This window comes from Ailuropoda melanoleuca, chromosome 8 (assembly GCF_002007445.2).
Source record: "Ailuropoda melanoleuca isolate Jingjing chromosome 8, ASM200744v2, whole genome shotgun sequence".
NCBI lineage: Eukaryota > Metazoa > Chordata > Mammalia > Carnivora > Ursidae > Ailuropoda > Ailuropoda melanoleuca.
In genome coordinates, this window is record NC_048225.1 from 35,685,382 (window position 1) to 35,701,948 (window position 16,567).

General features: G+C 37.8%; 1 protein-coding gene across 1 annotated transcript in view; it reads left to right on the forward strand.

The window, feature by feature from the left end:
* The window catches only part of SESN3 (sestrin 3), a 76,669-nt gene extending 60,429 nt beyond the window's left edge, over positions 1 to 16,240 (forward strand). The window contains exons 8-11 of the mRNA XM_034666137.1: positions 2,726 to 2,844; positions 3,668 to 3,858; positions 6,663 to 6,807; positions 8,393 to 16,240. Coding sequence (XP_034522028.1) covers positions 2,726 to 2,844; positions 3,668 to 3,858; positions 6,663 to 6,807; positions 8,393 to 8,479 — 542 coding nt within the window. The 3' untranslated portion in view covers positions 8,480 to 16,240. The remainder of the gene's footprint in view (positions 1 to 2,725; positions 2,845 to 3,667; positions 3,859 to 6,662; positions 6,808 to 8,392) is intronic.
* Positions 16,241 to 16,567: the final 327 nt, after the last annotated feature.

The following is a 16,567-nucleotide window of genomic DNA, read 5'->3' on the forward strand; positions in this document are numbered from 1 at the left end:
ATTTCTTTCTGTAGACTAAATGGTCTAAAGAACAGGTCTTGATTGACTCCTAATTTTAAAATAAATAAATGGATATTATTCATAGGATAAATTATATCTTGTTTGATTCCAGTTACTCATTACTGTTTATTTTAAAATGTTTCAAAGTCGTACGACACCTTGAATATGTTTATGGGTAAATCAAAAACTAACATCAAAATCAATTGAACCAGCTGTGTAATCGTCAACTCCAGAATCGGTATTTGCCCATTGAAACCAACTGGTTGTGCCATGTGGGTGGAGAGATCACGTCAGGGGAGAAACTGTTTTGCAGACTTTAGTTCCCACTCTCTGTTCTTGGTTTGATTTTACTTCACAGCCCACAAAACTGGTTTTCCTAGCAGCCTCGGCAATTGCTAACTACATTTTCAATTTTTTTGCTTCGTTTCTATTGATTAGTATGTGATGGACTGAATTAAGGAAAGCATAACCTCATTCATAAATATGGAGAGACAAAGCATTGAAAACGCCATTTTCAAAGTGTTTCCATTCACCAGAACAGAGTTCTGCAACCCAGGGAGACAACACAGTGGTTGTGGGTTGGGCTAGGGATAAGCCCGAGATTTCGCTTTACAAAACTGAAAGTCACTTGAAAGTTTCAGATCAAATTAAGTAGTTCGGTGTTTACAAGTTTTCCACACCATCCTAAACTAATTCGCATCGTAGTTCTTACTGCCAGTACTGACAGTGCTCTTAGTAGCTTACAGTTAGTTTACTAATTTCTTAAGAAGATATTTCTTTTTGCATTAATAAAACAAAAAATAGATATTAAGCACATAGCGTAGTACCTGGTACATATTAAGTACTCAACAGGGACGCCTGGGTGGCTTAGTCGGTTAAGCATCTGCCTTCGGCTCAGGTCATGATCCCAGGGTCCTGGGATCGAGTCCTGCATCGGGCTCCATGTTCAGAAGGGAGCCTGCTTATCCCTCTGCCTGCTTCTCCCTCTGCCTGCTTCTCCCTCTGCCTGCCACTCCCTCTGCTTGCTGCTCCTCCTGCTTGTGCTCTCTTTCTCTCTCTCTCTCTCTCTCTCTGACAAACAAATAAAGAAGAAAAAGGTACTCAACAAATGTCAGTCTCTTCGTATTATGGGTAATAAAGAAGTTAGGTAAGAATTTAATATTTCCAAAGTTGGGTGGCCTGGGTAATTGATCTTCCTGCCATTATCGAGCACCCTGTTAGTTCATGGCAGTGACCCAAGGAAAGGTTAAACCTGGTGAGGAAAAAATAATTATTGCTAGGATTTCATGAAATAGCAAAGATTAAAGATAATGAAGGCACTACTAATTTACTACATCTTTTGGATGAATTACTGTAATTGTACCTGTTTTTTTAAGGCTCTCAAGACTGTCCAGTTAAGAATTATAGTTTTTATGCCATCAAATTGTTTAATTGGGGTGCCTGGGTGGCGCAGTGGATTAAATGTCTGCCTTTGGCTCAGGTCATGATCTCAGGGTCCTGGGCTCAAGCCCCAAGTAGGGCTTCCCTGCTCAACAGGGAGTCTGCTTCTCTCTCTCCCTATGCCCCTGTCCCCCAACTCATGCTCGTGCTCTCTTTCTCTCTCTCTCTCAAATAAATAAATAAAATGTTAAAAAATTGTTGTAGAAAATATTTAATACTTGTTTATTATTAAGTATTATATTTCTTTAATATTGATTAAAATACTTAAAAATATTGTTCTTTGCATACAAGGAGCTGTTTTTTATTATTTTGAAAACAGTATGTTCATTTTCTAGAGTAGGAGGTAGTAAATAAAGGTTGTTCATCCCCTTTCAGTGGTTGAAATCAGAAAAAAGTAATTATAAAGACAGACTATCCTAAAAAAAAGTGAGTTAGAATTTTCTTTAAACGAAATTAACATGCATTGGCACTTAACATTTTTCAGTGGTAAAATTTTAATATTATCAAGTATGCGGAAGTCAGCTGTCTTAAAAGATTGTTGTAGTCTTCCTATCTTCCTGAATGACACTTTTATAATATTCTGATCACAATTTCATTAACACGTTGTTCTACGTCGTACGTTGAATGCCTTTTTATTTACACATGCACGCAAAAGCGCACATAGGTTAGGTGTAAAACTCAATGAATTTTCTCAAACTGAACCTTCCTATTCTAGCACCCAAGTCAACTCGGAATAATGGCAGTACCCAGAAGGCCACTTTCCTCCCCGTCCCAATTCCCTTCCCAGGCCTTCTTCCTGAATGCCCTCTTGTGAGCTAAAAATGGACGAGATTGCACTAATTTTCAGCATGAACACATCCAGATGAAGCACCACTGAATTTTAACAAAATCTATCTTAACATTAAACTCCACTCAAGTGGTCTTTCACCTTCCTCTCTTCTTTCTCCACATCCCACTTCATCAAGCGGGAGTTCAAAAAATGTTTAAGCTCTATACTCAAAGCCTTGTGCTATCTTCATCTTCTGAGTGAGTAAGGGTAGTATATTGATTCTTTGCTGCTACCACTTAGATATTTCAGTGTTGTCATGTTTTTTCCCAGACAAGTATAGTTAAATGTTAAGATTGCCAGTATTTGGTAATGAAATTGAATTCAAAACTTAAGCCGGGAAGTCAATATTGTCACTTCAGAAATCCATGAAAAAGCTAAAAAGTGGAGGGAAATGGAGCAGTTCCATTGTTCTATGCACAGTTTCCTTTACTCTAGATTGTTCATTATTGTCCTTAGATTTTGAAGATGACATGATTATAACATCTGATGTCTCCCGATATATTGAAGACCCTGGTTTTGGGTATGAGGACTTTGCCAGACGAGGAGAAGAACATTTGCCAACATTCCGAGCTCAGGTAGGTCAGATGCCTTTAATTCAGAGAAACTAGAGAAGAAATACTGTCATTTTAACTGTGAAATGTTGAAATGAAAATACGTTGACTTCTAAAGAAATTAATGGTCATTTTGATAGAGTCTGTAGATTTTTTTATGTAACCTAGTTTTTGGCCTGGTCTAATCTGATCTTCCAGTAGAGGAATTATTATTTCAATGTTTCCCCTCCAAGAAGGCAAAAGGAAATGGTCTTATTCGGTTACTTGCGTTATTACATGGTCATTGTGTAATGTTCATACCATTTTTTTTTCTCAGAGGAGCAGGGAGGAAATCGAGTAATAAAGTTACATTTCTAATAAAATGGCGTTTTGTACTAAGATCATATACCAGTAGTTATGGACTTAAAGCCCGCCCCACCAACCCCTAGAAAACAGAGCCACAGGTGTGATGTGGCCCCTAAAGAGAGTGGAAGTTTGAATTAAGACAGACTCCTTTGCACTTGTTTCACTGATCTGCTAATTGTCCGTGTCACTGAGTAGGTTTGGTCACATAGGAATATTCTCAGATCTTCTGGGGTTCTTCCAGATAAGGGTGTAATTTGCATGGTACCCGACCACAGGAGGTGGCCAGAGTTCATCCCCAACATGTCAAACCATGGACCCCACTGAGGAAACTCCATGGCACTCTGATCTCCGAGCTGATATGAAGGGTTCTTAGTAAAGCTGTCAACTTAGAATTACATTGGAAATATCTTCACTTACTCGCTTCAGTAGTTATATTTACTACAAATACGGAATTTAAATGGAGACTGCCCATTTTGTAACTGGATACAATTTCTTCTTTTAGGACTATACCTGGGAAAATCATGGGTTCTCCCTGGTGAACAGACTTTACTCTGACATCGGCCATCTCCTTGATGAGAAGTTCCGCATGGTCTACAATCTCACCTATAACACCATGGCCACCCACGAGGATGTTGACACAACCACGCTGCGCAGAGCTTTATTTAACTATGTTCACTGTATGTTTGGAATCAGGTACGTTCATTGTTGAGACTTTTAAGTGTTTCTAAATGAAAATTCTGACACGAGTCTTGCTTCTGTCCTGTTTAGTGCTGTACAGTATTGGGAATAAAATATTACATGTGGACTTAGGATTTTGAAAAATGACTTCCATTTCATAGAAAAGCATTTTTCCTTGTTTAACTGTTAGGAATCTTAACATGCACCTGTAAATACAGTAATGAGAATTTTCTAAAGAGGGGGAAAATCAGTAATCATTGGGGGATACGATAAAATCAGACTCAATTTAAGAATCCTTTCTGGAAGAATTAGACAGTTAAAAAACATTTATTGTGCCCCTTTAGTTCACTGTAATAAATGCTGGTTTGTTTGTTGATTTTTAAAGGAACGGTAATTAGGGTATATAAAACTAGGATAGATTGTGTCCTCATAAATCTCACATATGAGAACACTGAAATGAAACTATCAGTCTATATAAATTAATGGCCTCTAAATTTTGAAAATTAGTATTGAGAGGACAGTAAGTACTAATGAGTGAATGAGATTGAATGGTCTAATCAGGAAAGCTTTTTTGGGAGAATGTGCCCTTTTGAGCTGGGCTTTGAAGGCGTTTATGGAGATGGCTTTGCAGAAAGAAAAAATTCCTAGTTATGAATACGTTCAATTTGACTCTACTGTATCCTTTCTAATATAGTATCAGAAAGCCTTTATGGACTAGAATTAGAATTCAATTAGTTAAGCAAAGTATTTTCTATAATTTTAATGTAAAAAAGTTTTCCTGAAACATCAACATAGTCAAGCAGTCTACCTAGAAGACACTGTTATGATAGTAAATAGTTGACTATGCTATTTGCTCATTTACCATTCCAGAAAATAAGTTAATACAGAATCATCACAGTTTAAAACACATATGTCGTACCTACCTAATTTACGAAAAATAAATACTAACAATTTAGTTCAACTGTGATAAATTATGTTCAAGACAATCCATGACAAATGTTATGGTGATTATATTTATCTGTTGGATGCTATCAAATAAAACTCATATAAGACTTTGAATACTTATTTTTAACTAAGCATATGTTTGGGTTAAAAATTAACTGAAAATATAGAAGAGAAATCCCACGAGCTCCCACTACTGCATTTACCCTCCTATTTGTCTCTGTGCCCATTGACGCTGCTTTCTCTTCTCTCCTGTGATGGATGAACTGTCTATAGCCCTGTGCACCTGGGCACAAACTCCCATCTCCTCTCATTTAAAGATCCCTATTCTAGGATAAAGAAGATGTGGTAGATAGATAGAGAGTAATTCGTATATCTGTATATGTACATATTGTATGTATGTATATGTATGTATGTGTGTGTACACACACACACTGGAATGTTACTCAGCTACAAAAAAGAACAAGATCTTGCCACTTGTGACAATGTGGACGAACCTAGAGGGTATAATGTTAAGTGAAATCTGCCAGAGAAAGACAAAAACCGTGTAACTTCACCTATGGGTGGAATCTAAAAAGCAAAACCAAGAAACAGAACCTGACTGACACAGAGAACAAACTGGCAGCTGTGAGGCGAGGGGCAGGGGAGGGCAAAATAGGTGAAGGGGATCAAGAGGTGAAAGTTCCAGTTATAAAATAAGTAAGTCATTATGATGTAATGTTTCAGCCCAGGGACTCTAGTCAGTAAGATTATAATCACTTTGTAGGGCAACAGCTGGTGACTGAGTTTGTGGGGAGCATTTTGTGTAGTGGAGTAAGGTTGAGGCACTGTGTCCTGCACCTATAACTAATACATTGTATGTCAACTATAATTAAAAATAAAAGTCCCTTCTTCCGGGCGCACCTGGGTGGCTCAGTCAGTTAAGTGTCCAACTCTTGATCTCAGCTCCGGTCTCCATCTCAGGGTCGTGAGTTCAAGGCCCTACTTAAAAAAAAAATTCTTCTTTCTCTCTCCTGCAAAATCAACTTTACCCTCTTCACCTGATCTTTCCCATCAGTATGTACACAATGCTGTGACTTCTCTCATCTTTAAAAAAAGAAATCCTTTCTTTCTTTTTTTTTTATTATGTTCAATTAGCCAACATAGGATATATCATTAGTTTTTGATGTAGCGTTCAATGATTCATCAGTTGTGTACAACACCCGTGCTCATCACCACACGTGCCCTCCTTTCATCCTTCTTTTCCTTCTGCCCGTTGCCTCATCTTCCTGCTCCCACGCACAGCCCAACTCTCTGACAACGTGTGGTCTATTTGCTGTCACCGTTTTATCCCCCATTCCCTCTTGAACGCACTACAGCACCACACCAACAAAACCAGTCTTGGCGAGGTTCCCTGTGAACCCCTCACAGCTGCTTCTGGGGCTCAGGGCTCAGTGTCTGTCGCATTTGATCGTCAGCAGCATGGGACACGGTGGATCACTCCCTCCCACCATGACTCGCGCCTTCTCCTCAGATGGCCCCCTCACCCCCTCCCTAAAACCACAGCTTCTCTTCTCACAGCCTTGTTTCCCTTTCCCTCCACAGCAGTGAAGATCACATGCTTGTCTATTTTTTTCCTTTCTTCTCCAATAGAATTGAAATTCCATGAGACTGGGGATTTTTGTTTATTCTATTCATCTGTGTATCACCAGTGCCTAGGAAGGTGCATGGAAAGGACACAGCCCATAATAGGCACTCAGTAAATATTTGTGACAACAGTTAATGAGATTTTGATATTGAAATATTGAATTGCCGGACAGTAAACGTCTCTTGATACTGACTTAGAAATCAGAAATTTTGATTTTGTCGTTATAAAACTGTTGTCATTCGGCTCGTAGGTATGATGACTATGATTACGGAGAAGTTAATCAATTACTTGAACGAAGCCTGAAGGTTTACATTAAGACAGTGACCTGCTATCCGGAGAGAACCACCAAGCGCATGTATGATAGTTACTGGCGTCAGTTCAAGCACTCAGAAAAGGTGTGTTTCGTGACTCGATGTGGTAGACACTTTAGGCATGTGTCCAGTGTAATTAGTAATGATCAGGCAAAATTATACAGGAAAATACTGACAAGTTAGTGCCATTAAAGAAAAGGAAGTGGCATCATCCAGCCATCTTTTAAAAATGTGTTTAAATTCCGATTTATTGAATCTTAACTAAATTTTGGTTATATGTTTTGGCCAACATGTCTGTACGGGACATGTGTAGCATCAGCCTTTGAAAAGCTGGACCTGGATGTTGGTATTTTTAAAGTGCCTTTAGGAAAATGTCTACCGTTCTTATGATTAATAAAAATCAAACCTAAGGAGATGTGTTGGGGGTGATTGTGCCAGGCCCGGAAGGTATGTCCATGTAGAGATTAACTCTAGCCACTAGAGTTAACTTATTAGAACAACAGTTTCTCATTCCAGTTTGGTAATTTAGTATTTGGACGATATAATGCATGACTTTTGAGCCAAATGTATGTACCATTATATAAGAATATTTCTTTGAATGAAATATATAGGAATCATTATTTAAGACCTAATAAATGTTAAGAGTCTTTACCAACATTACAGTGTAAGAACTGGCCTTACACCTTAGGTCTTTTCAACCTGTAAGTCCAAGAATCTTCCATTTGTACCACAGTTTCCAAGCTTTTGAGACTAAGAAAATCTCTTTAGGGTCCTAATATTCACTAATTAATTCTATGACCTTGACAGAGAATGTTATGGCCTCCAAACCTAACCTATTTTTTGAAGTCTTAGAGCCAATCACACATCAGATAAATACCCATCTTACTGCCAGGGTCTCTTCCCAATGGACCTTTATGCCCTGTTTATATGTTTGCATTAGGTCTTCTTCCTTTGCTAGGTTATATCTAGAATTCTCTTTACTTGCCAAGAGAATATATCTAACAGCATATCTAACCTGTAGAACGTTATCAAAATAAATATAATATCAGAAACATTGTAGTAAATTTCGAAAATACATGGATATTAATTTTAATCTATCAACTAAGGTGTATCTCCCACAAAACTTAGAGGCTTCTTCACAGTTGTATCTGAAAGACTCCAGGGAAGCTACGCAAATCTGATAAGGACCAGACACTAATTACAAACTGCTTTTGGCTTCAGGTTTTCACTTTAGTATCTTTCAAGGACACAGTAAGAATGTTTTTAAAAGCTTTCCAAGGAATGGACGTAGGCTGTATTGAATGTAGCGCTGACTTTTAGCCCTCTAAGGTTTGACAGCTGGAAGAAAGTATCACTTGCAGGAAGGTTGTCATTTATAAAAATATTTTTTAAAAGTTACTGCATAATCCAGAAGATTGATTGGCTTTACCTAACATATATTCTGACATAATGATTGGTACTTTACAGGCTTTTAAGGGTCATTTTTACTGCTCCCAAGACCCATTGCTTTTTTACAAACAGTTTTGTCAATGAGCGGTACATCTTTTGCATGCATAGATACGCCTACACACGTGATAAACCTCCGTGAATGTCTGATATGAAAAAAAAAAAATGTAAGTTTTTTCAGTTGTTATATTGGTCACTAAGGAGATAGCATTTTCATTTCTAGGTTCACGTAAATCTCCTTTTAATGGAAGCACGGATGCAAGCTGAACTCCTTTACGCGCTTCGTGCCATAACTCGGCATTTGACCTGAAGCATCATCACCCAGCGAAAAAGTCCTATGTGTGTAAAGACCTTTTCACACAAGATATACATCAGAAGCTGTTTGTGATGTAGCATCAAAAATTATTCAATTCTCTAGTGTCAAAGTTTAGCCGTTCTTTTTTGGCGGCTGTAATGTGCAATGATGTGTTTTATTTTTCTTGATGCTTAACATTACTAACAATTGCAAAAATAATACTGAGGAGCACTACTTTGCATTGTTTTATAGTTGGATTTTTTGGATACTGACCATAAATCATGAACCTGGTTTATTAATGCTTAACTTCAGCGCTTTTGGGTTTGTATGTATGTGTATTCTTCTCTTTCCTTTTTTTTTTTTTTTTAAATAAGGAAAAGCGCTTACAATCTGCTCAAGCAATTGTTTTTCAGATATTGGAATTCAGCACAGAATGACCTCCTCTGGCCATTCTGAACTTTTAATGTTGTGTCCTAAATCTGGTGGAGGAAAAGCATGCGCTGTTGAACTAAGCTGCTCACAGGACACATATCTGTGTCCCCAGGAGATTATTTGTCAGGCACTGTTTGTGGTTTTTTGTTTGTTTGTTTGTTTTTGTTTTTGTTTTTGTTTTTACTGCTATTGGCGATAACGTGAAATGTGATACAGCCATTGTCCATAATTTAATGTGAAATTAATCATGATGAATTCTATAGCATGCTACTGAAATGCCAAATTCAGCTGTTTTCTTTCTCTTCTGAAACAGAAGTTTCCGTTTTCCATATCAGGTGTATATATTAAAAGTGAAATTATGCACAATCCTTTCTATCACTGACAGCCATCCTCAGTCACCAGAATAATCATTGCTCGCAGAGCTGCTCACAGTTCATTCAGTTGGCACATACAAGCCTGTACCCACACAAGATTGACCAAAAAGTTTCTTTGCACATTTTTCTTTTCTCATAGTGTTTTCTATGTTGCAGTAAGCAGAGGAAGGTTAATATACTTGTATTTTTTCCCGGTAGGCCTTTAGAACTTCTTTCCCACGATTTTTCTTCTAATAGGTTGAACAGTTGAATATTCAAAGGTAAAAATGGTGTTTCTATGCATTAATGTGATTGAACAGCAACAACAACAAAAAAAGTGCAATATGTTGGGAAAAAATACTCCGCTGAACTTTCCCCCCATTATGTCATTGCAGAAGTGTCCTTTTGAACAGAGTCATAAAGAAATTTTGTTCCAATTTCTTTATCGCACAAGGCATTTGCCTGACTGGGGTTGAACAATATTCTTTTCCTAATGCCAAAGCACCCCCTTCCCCAGGAAAAAAAAAAATCTCTTTGGACAACTGGTTTTAAAACTATATCAAGTCTTAGGGGAGGAATAAGCATCCAAAAAGTCACATTTTTGCATTGGTTTCTGTCACTTGGTTAGACTGTCTTCACAGAGCACAACATGATGTGTTTATAGCTTTAATTTGTATTGTGTTACTGAACCAGTGAAGTGCCTAAAGAGACGCTCACAGCTACCAGTAGGACACGACTGCACTGCTTACCACTGGCTGGTTAATTAAGGGTGACTTGAACTTTAAACATGCTAATTCTTTAAGAACTGCTCCACTTGTTCATAGTAAATAATATTGTCAAAATCCTCCATTAGAGTTCCCACAAAGATTTCATCTTAGGCTTACTTCCTTACTTGTTATATAGGAGTTTTCTCTCAAGAAAGAATCATGGACGAGTGTTTTGTTAGATCATTTTGCCCTTCCATTCATCACCCTTTCCTGGTACAACATGTTAGGGTGCGTTCTTTTAGATTTTGTTCCAGATAAGAAAACAGAAAGATGACTGTAAGCCTACTAACATGAGGTGGCTCTGCATTTTTAGATCCCAGGATCTCGTGTGAAATCTTCCATGTGAGGAAAAAATTACTAATATTTTTTAAGACAGGGTGGTTTATTGAAAGATACTATTCGGAGAATTCATGCCAGATCTCCTCTGTGTAATTACATAGACCATATGTTGATTTTATTTGGCATCACATTATACAGATATGTATTAACTGCAAGGAAAGTAGGAAAGTGACAAAACATGGATGATAGCATAAATGTTCATTTGACTTCCCTAACCTTAGGGCTTTCAAGCTGAGAATTTCTTTGATTCTTGACATCTGGGTTTTGTTTTGTTTTGTTTTTCTTTTCCTACAGTCCTTTTCAGTTAATAGCCCTATACTGTTGTGCAGGTGACCTGTGTTAACAGGATTAAAAATGAACTTTATAAATGGAAAAGGAGGAGAAATTCTCACAGAACACCATATGAGCTTTAGACCCAAAGGAGAAACAAGGTATAAGTAACTAAAATGGCCACTTAGTTTTTGTCTTTTATTTTTTTAACCCCAGAAATGTAAGTAGTTGGGAGTTTGGGTTTTGGAAATATTAGTGCCTTTACTAGATCTCTTTTCTAGCAAAGTTTCTTTTCAGCTCAGCATTGATCTGTCTCATCAGTAATCAACAACATAAGTCAGCTTGGACCTATAAACAAAGACAAAACAACATATCTATGAACCTCAGTGAACCAGCCTAGAAAAACTGACTTCTGGGGGTACTAAAGCACCTACGGAGGTATAGCATGCGAATACCATTTACAGCAAGTTTGCTGGGGACGTTCTCCAGTGCAAACTTGAAATTCCAATGTGGTTTTCCAGGGTGGTATTTTTTCAGAGTGTTGAATTTACTATGTAGTAATTTATAGTATAGCTTTTTATATTAAAATGTGATATTTTTAAAAGAGATATCTGGTTCAATTGGTGTAACGACGTGATTATACGATATGCTTACCTACACCTTGGGGCTCACATTGTGCCAAACTTTAAATGTGCAAGTGTACTTGGAAAAAAAAGCACACGCGAATGTGAATTCTCTGACTTCATCGCTTATCATGTTAAAATTAGTCTAACAACCCACTGATGTATATGCTTGATTGATGTCTATTTACTTCCCAGCTTCGGTTGTAATTCATAATTTCTCAAATCACCGTAGGAAATACCTGAATACTCTCCCATTCAAACGTGACTCTGTTCTGTAAGCCAGTCGCTTGACGGTAGGAGTGGCCCAGCAGCCACCACTTGATCCTTCAGATTAGGCCCCCTCAGATGGACTCGTGATAATCAGCAGAAAAGAGGCTTTCTGAGATGAGACCACTCATTACCTTCTTTACCTTTTTGAACCACGTATGTTGTCTCAGTCTCAGGAAGAATCTTCATCCCATCCAGGGTACTTTTACTATAAAAGATGACTAATGGGGAATCCGAGCCATGGCCTTGGCCTTTAATTATGGCTTTAAACCTGAATAATGGCGGAGCAATGCAGGGCTGTTTTAGAACAGAAAACTCAGTGGAAGCTTTCTATTAAAACCCTATTTGAACCAGAGCCCCTATTTTAATTGTGTTATAAAGTCTCCTAAAGTTCTTAAACTCTTCTAAAGACTAAAGAACATTATTCCAGAGCAGCTTTTTCCTTTTCCACCTTATAGAGTTTTTTAATCCAAAATCTTAGATTTTTATGCCACAGCAAAATGAAATGATCAGCAAACTATTAAAGATCTATACTTAAAAATAGTTCACCACTTTAGTACAGCGTGTATGCATATATGACAGTAAGATTCTTTTAAACTTAAAGACAGTTCATCAGGGAAAACAATAAATTTCAGTGCATGTTATACAAATAGTTTGCACTGTGATAGTAAAATGAGGTTTTTGTTTTGTGTTGTGTTGTATTTTGAAGACAATTCAAAATCATTCCTCTGAAAAGCAAGACCTTAAACTCTTCTCTTTATCTAATAGACTTTTTCTTCTTTGCTGCAAATAGGCGGTCTTGCATGGAGTAAAAAGTATGCAACAATAATGTTATACGAACAGTATCTGAAGTTTTCTTGGTGGTATAATTCCACAGCACCCTGAGAGACATGCGGCCCCTTAGTTCAGATCGAGTGTGAAGATACTGAATTTGTATCATCAGAACCCACTCTCGGTGGCCGTCATTGTCATCTGTGTTTCCCTACTGTATCCCTCTGGAGACTGAGAATCACATTATGGAGTCTTTCCTCAGAACAGTACTGTAACATGAATGTATTCCTCTCAGTCACCAGAACTTAAACGCCCCTGTGTGCGGAGCTGATTTCCATGCTAACTTGGCTTAGTGAGCAGTGTCCACTCAGGTGAGACTTAGAACAAAAACAGCTGGGGTGAAAGGGATCCTAGAGGCAGAGAGAGACCTGAGAGGAAGGAAAAGGTTTTCAAAGAACACATGGAACATCACTCTGAGTGTAGCTGTTCTCAGCATCGGACCCCTAACATCAAGGAACCTTCCCCTGTGGGAGTTCCGACCTGCATTCAGTCCACCCTTTCCTGCCTGCTTTCTTTCCCCCAAGTGCCTCAACCTTCTACACGCTTGCAGCCCCCCCTTCCCTCAGCCCAACTTGGTCTGCAGGCCTTTTCACCATCTGAACCCAACATCACTGATAGTCACCAGCAGTTACTTTTCTGAGTTACTTTTTCTCCACTCATTAAGAATATGACTTTGTCCCAGCTCCCCTAAGTCCCTCAAGCATGCAGCTACATTTTGGCTGACCTTTGCCCTGGAGACCCTACCAGATACTATGCAGCACCGAGTGTAATCCTGTCCATCCCATGCTCTTCTCCCCTTTCCCGGCTGCCAAAATATCTTGCTGTCCTCTACCTCATCCCCAAAGAGCCTATAAATTCAGAGTATCCAACCTTTTCATGGATTCACTCTCTGTTGTTCAGTAATGCTACTTCCATATTTTAATAAATCGTAGATTTTTGCCTTCTATCAAAGTAGAAGTCTTTATATTTGTACATGATATGGAAATAGAACTATTTCTGTCATGCAGAACTTAGCATTTAGCAGGATTTTAATGTGATTGAGTTACCATCCTAACCTGGATCTATATTAGGGAATAAATACTGGTGCCAGTCCAAGTTATTTGAACGTAAATTTAAAATTCTCTAGCAATCCAGATTGATCCGTAACCCTTCAGTGGAACTGGAAATTTCTGGCATATAAATGGGTGGTGTTTCAGATACTTGTTTGATTGTTGTTGCTTGGGCCTTGAAACACGTTTCTAATAGAAGGACATATGATAAAGGATGTTTAGGTGGTCCCATTGGATCACACAAGCCCATTTGGATATGTAACATAGATAAAATACCACAAAATTAGGTACATAAGAGTTTGGACAAGATTTCCTGGGACAGACTAAGCTTCTCACCCCCGTTCTTACCCTGCTGTCATGGGGGGAAAAAAGTACTATGGGATGAAAGGGGAATGCATTGACTCTGTATGTCTTCCCCCGGCTGCATTTCAGTATATACAGACTTTGTCACTAAGGAACAGGTGCACAGAGCAGGAGGAAGCAAGTCCTTCCTCTCCAGCCAGAGCACACTCTGTGTCATTCCTGGATGGAAACTGTCAGGTTTCTAATGTGGGCCGTGTTGCTCTACAGATGGTTGTCTGACCTGAGGGTGAACCACCCTGTTCAGAAGTATAGATTATTACAATACGTGGTGGTATTCGAAAGCTTTACATTCTGTTCATGAGCACCCCAGCCTGACAGCAGAGTCTAGTAAAATGCCTTTAGGGGCCCAGGAGTGAATCGATGCCTCGTTAAGAATTGAGACTTAATAATAGATGCTGAAGGGATGGTTTTTACTAAATCCTATGTCATGAAGTGTTTGTTCTAGCTTTAAATTAATTATGACTGCACCACCATGAAGTAGAGAATTGAAAAAGGAAAAATATGGGGTGGGGGGGAGAAGGAATATCTGATTTTTTCCCAGTGCTTGTGGAAATCTTTGAGACAATGAAATGCATACTATAAAATAGCCTTTAGAACAAACACCCCATTCTACTTATAACTGATAGGATAACATCAAACATTAGTAAGTCTAAGTATGATAAATAGAATTTTTGGTATATAAATTTTGCTAAAACAGTCTATTTTTCTTGTGCCCCTCGGTTGAACCTCTTAAAAATGAATGTATAATTTCCACAGAAAGATTAACAAAGGGAGAGAGAACCTCTGGTCTTTAATGCTAAAGTATTGTTCATGAATTCTGGTTAGCTGAGTGTGCCATTATGACACTTAGCAAATGAAAGTGGCTGTACATCTCTTTCTTAAATTAATCCATCTTTGCAGATTTCCACTGACTTCCAAATCTCATAAGGAAGGATCAAAAGGAAGCATAAAGGAGACCTATCAGTCGGGTAGGAAGACGTTTCCTTTGTGGTGTTGAGAGACTGTCTTCTCCTTTCTGAATTTCAGGAGTTCTCTAAAAGGAAGGGCAAGAGTTCAGTGGTACCCTTGTTCATCAAGGAAAAGGAGCCAAGCTCTCTCTCTAGTGCACATTTTCTCTGCATCCATAGATCTTCTCTGGAAATAAAATACGATTTTTCCCTTCCTCTTTCTCTTCATATCTACTCTTTTCAGCTCAAAATAAGGTAGACACAGGAAGCAAACCAAGCCAGTTTGGCATCTTCTCCATGCTAATAGAATAGTCCCATTCACGTGCACAGTCTGAGCGAGGTGAGAAAGAAACCCATCAGGTCAACTTGGAACATGGCCTTGCTCCTCGGATTAGGTCCTTCAAACCTGAAAATAACTTTCCTGGTCATGGAAGAACTGGATGTATCCTTTAGCTTATGAAATAGGATTTGAACTTGAAATCTCTTTTTTAAAAAAACCGATTTTGCAGGGCAGCTACATGATGAATGTATATATTAAGACTTTGTAGCTGAATTGCACATGAAATCAGATTGCCAACTTCTTGACTTTCAATTTTAGATATCATTTTATCCTTCAGTTGTGAGCGATCTATGTAGCATGCTGTGAAATGTCTATTATAGTTCTTTAATTCATCAGTATTAATACAGATTTATCTTTTGCGTTCCTTGGTACTTTTTATTCAATGTAATCAAAAGCTGTGATGTTTTTGCCTTTGTAGTCCTGTGCTTTGTTACTGTAATTTTTTTTTTTTTTACGAAGCACGTGACTTTGGACTAATGTGAGGCAGATGACACGATCTTTAAGACTGCTCTATATATCGGTCTTACTATATAAGGTTTTCGATTAGAATAAGCTTTTATCAAATAGATCATTGATGCAATTTAGGATTCACACAGTTTTCAGCATCAAATGGCGGTCCTATATTTATAGTTTCAATTCTGAAAATAGCAGACTTGATAAACAGCCACTTTAAACTTGTCCTGGCAAAGCAGTCTCTGCTTTACATGTAGTAGTCTAAGGTAGTTAACCACATACGCCTTTTCAACTATTGTGCCCTCCACGGGAGTCAGCAGTTAAGGAGATTCTAGAACCCATGAAAGCTTTTTGTATGTATAAGTAGGTTTTATTTTTCTTATGTGGCCGATTTTTACAATTCTGACTAAAGCTGACCTGAATGGATCAGTTTATGTGTAATATTCTAGTGCTTTGATGGCTTTTTTTTTTTTTTTTGGAGGGATGGGTAATATTATTTGAACAGATGCAGAAGGAACTGTTAGTGGGTCAAGACAAACACATTTGAAATAAAGGAACTGTGTATTAAACATGTTAACAACAATTCATAACTGCACTTTTTATGACATTTTGAAAATCTATTTATAGGTACAGAACAATGGGTTTTGTTAAACTGTATCACATTTATACTTGCAGAAATTTATTTCATTGTTATTCGTAGGAATTTTATTGGTTCAATAAAATTGGCAAAACTGAACCCTGATTATTTGCTTTTATATATACTTGTATTTACATTGGGGTAGCATTCTTGCCTAGGTTCATTTCTGCTTGATGATTGAGACGTGATTTCAGAAAGACAGCAGAATTTTAAGTCTTTTTTTTCCCCCTTTATTCCCAGCCCACGGTTTTTTGGTGACATTTCTTATAATCACTTGATATTGCATTAATGGAATATGACAATAGCATTAGTTGTGCAAAATATATAATTATTGTTATCTTTTAAAATGTCATTGTGATTGCAGCAAGAGCCACATCAATTTCATTATTATCTCTTGTTAACCAAAATGGTAATATAGAATGGGAAAGGGGC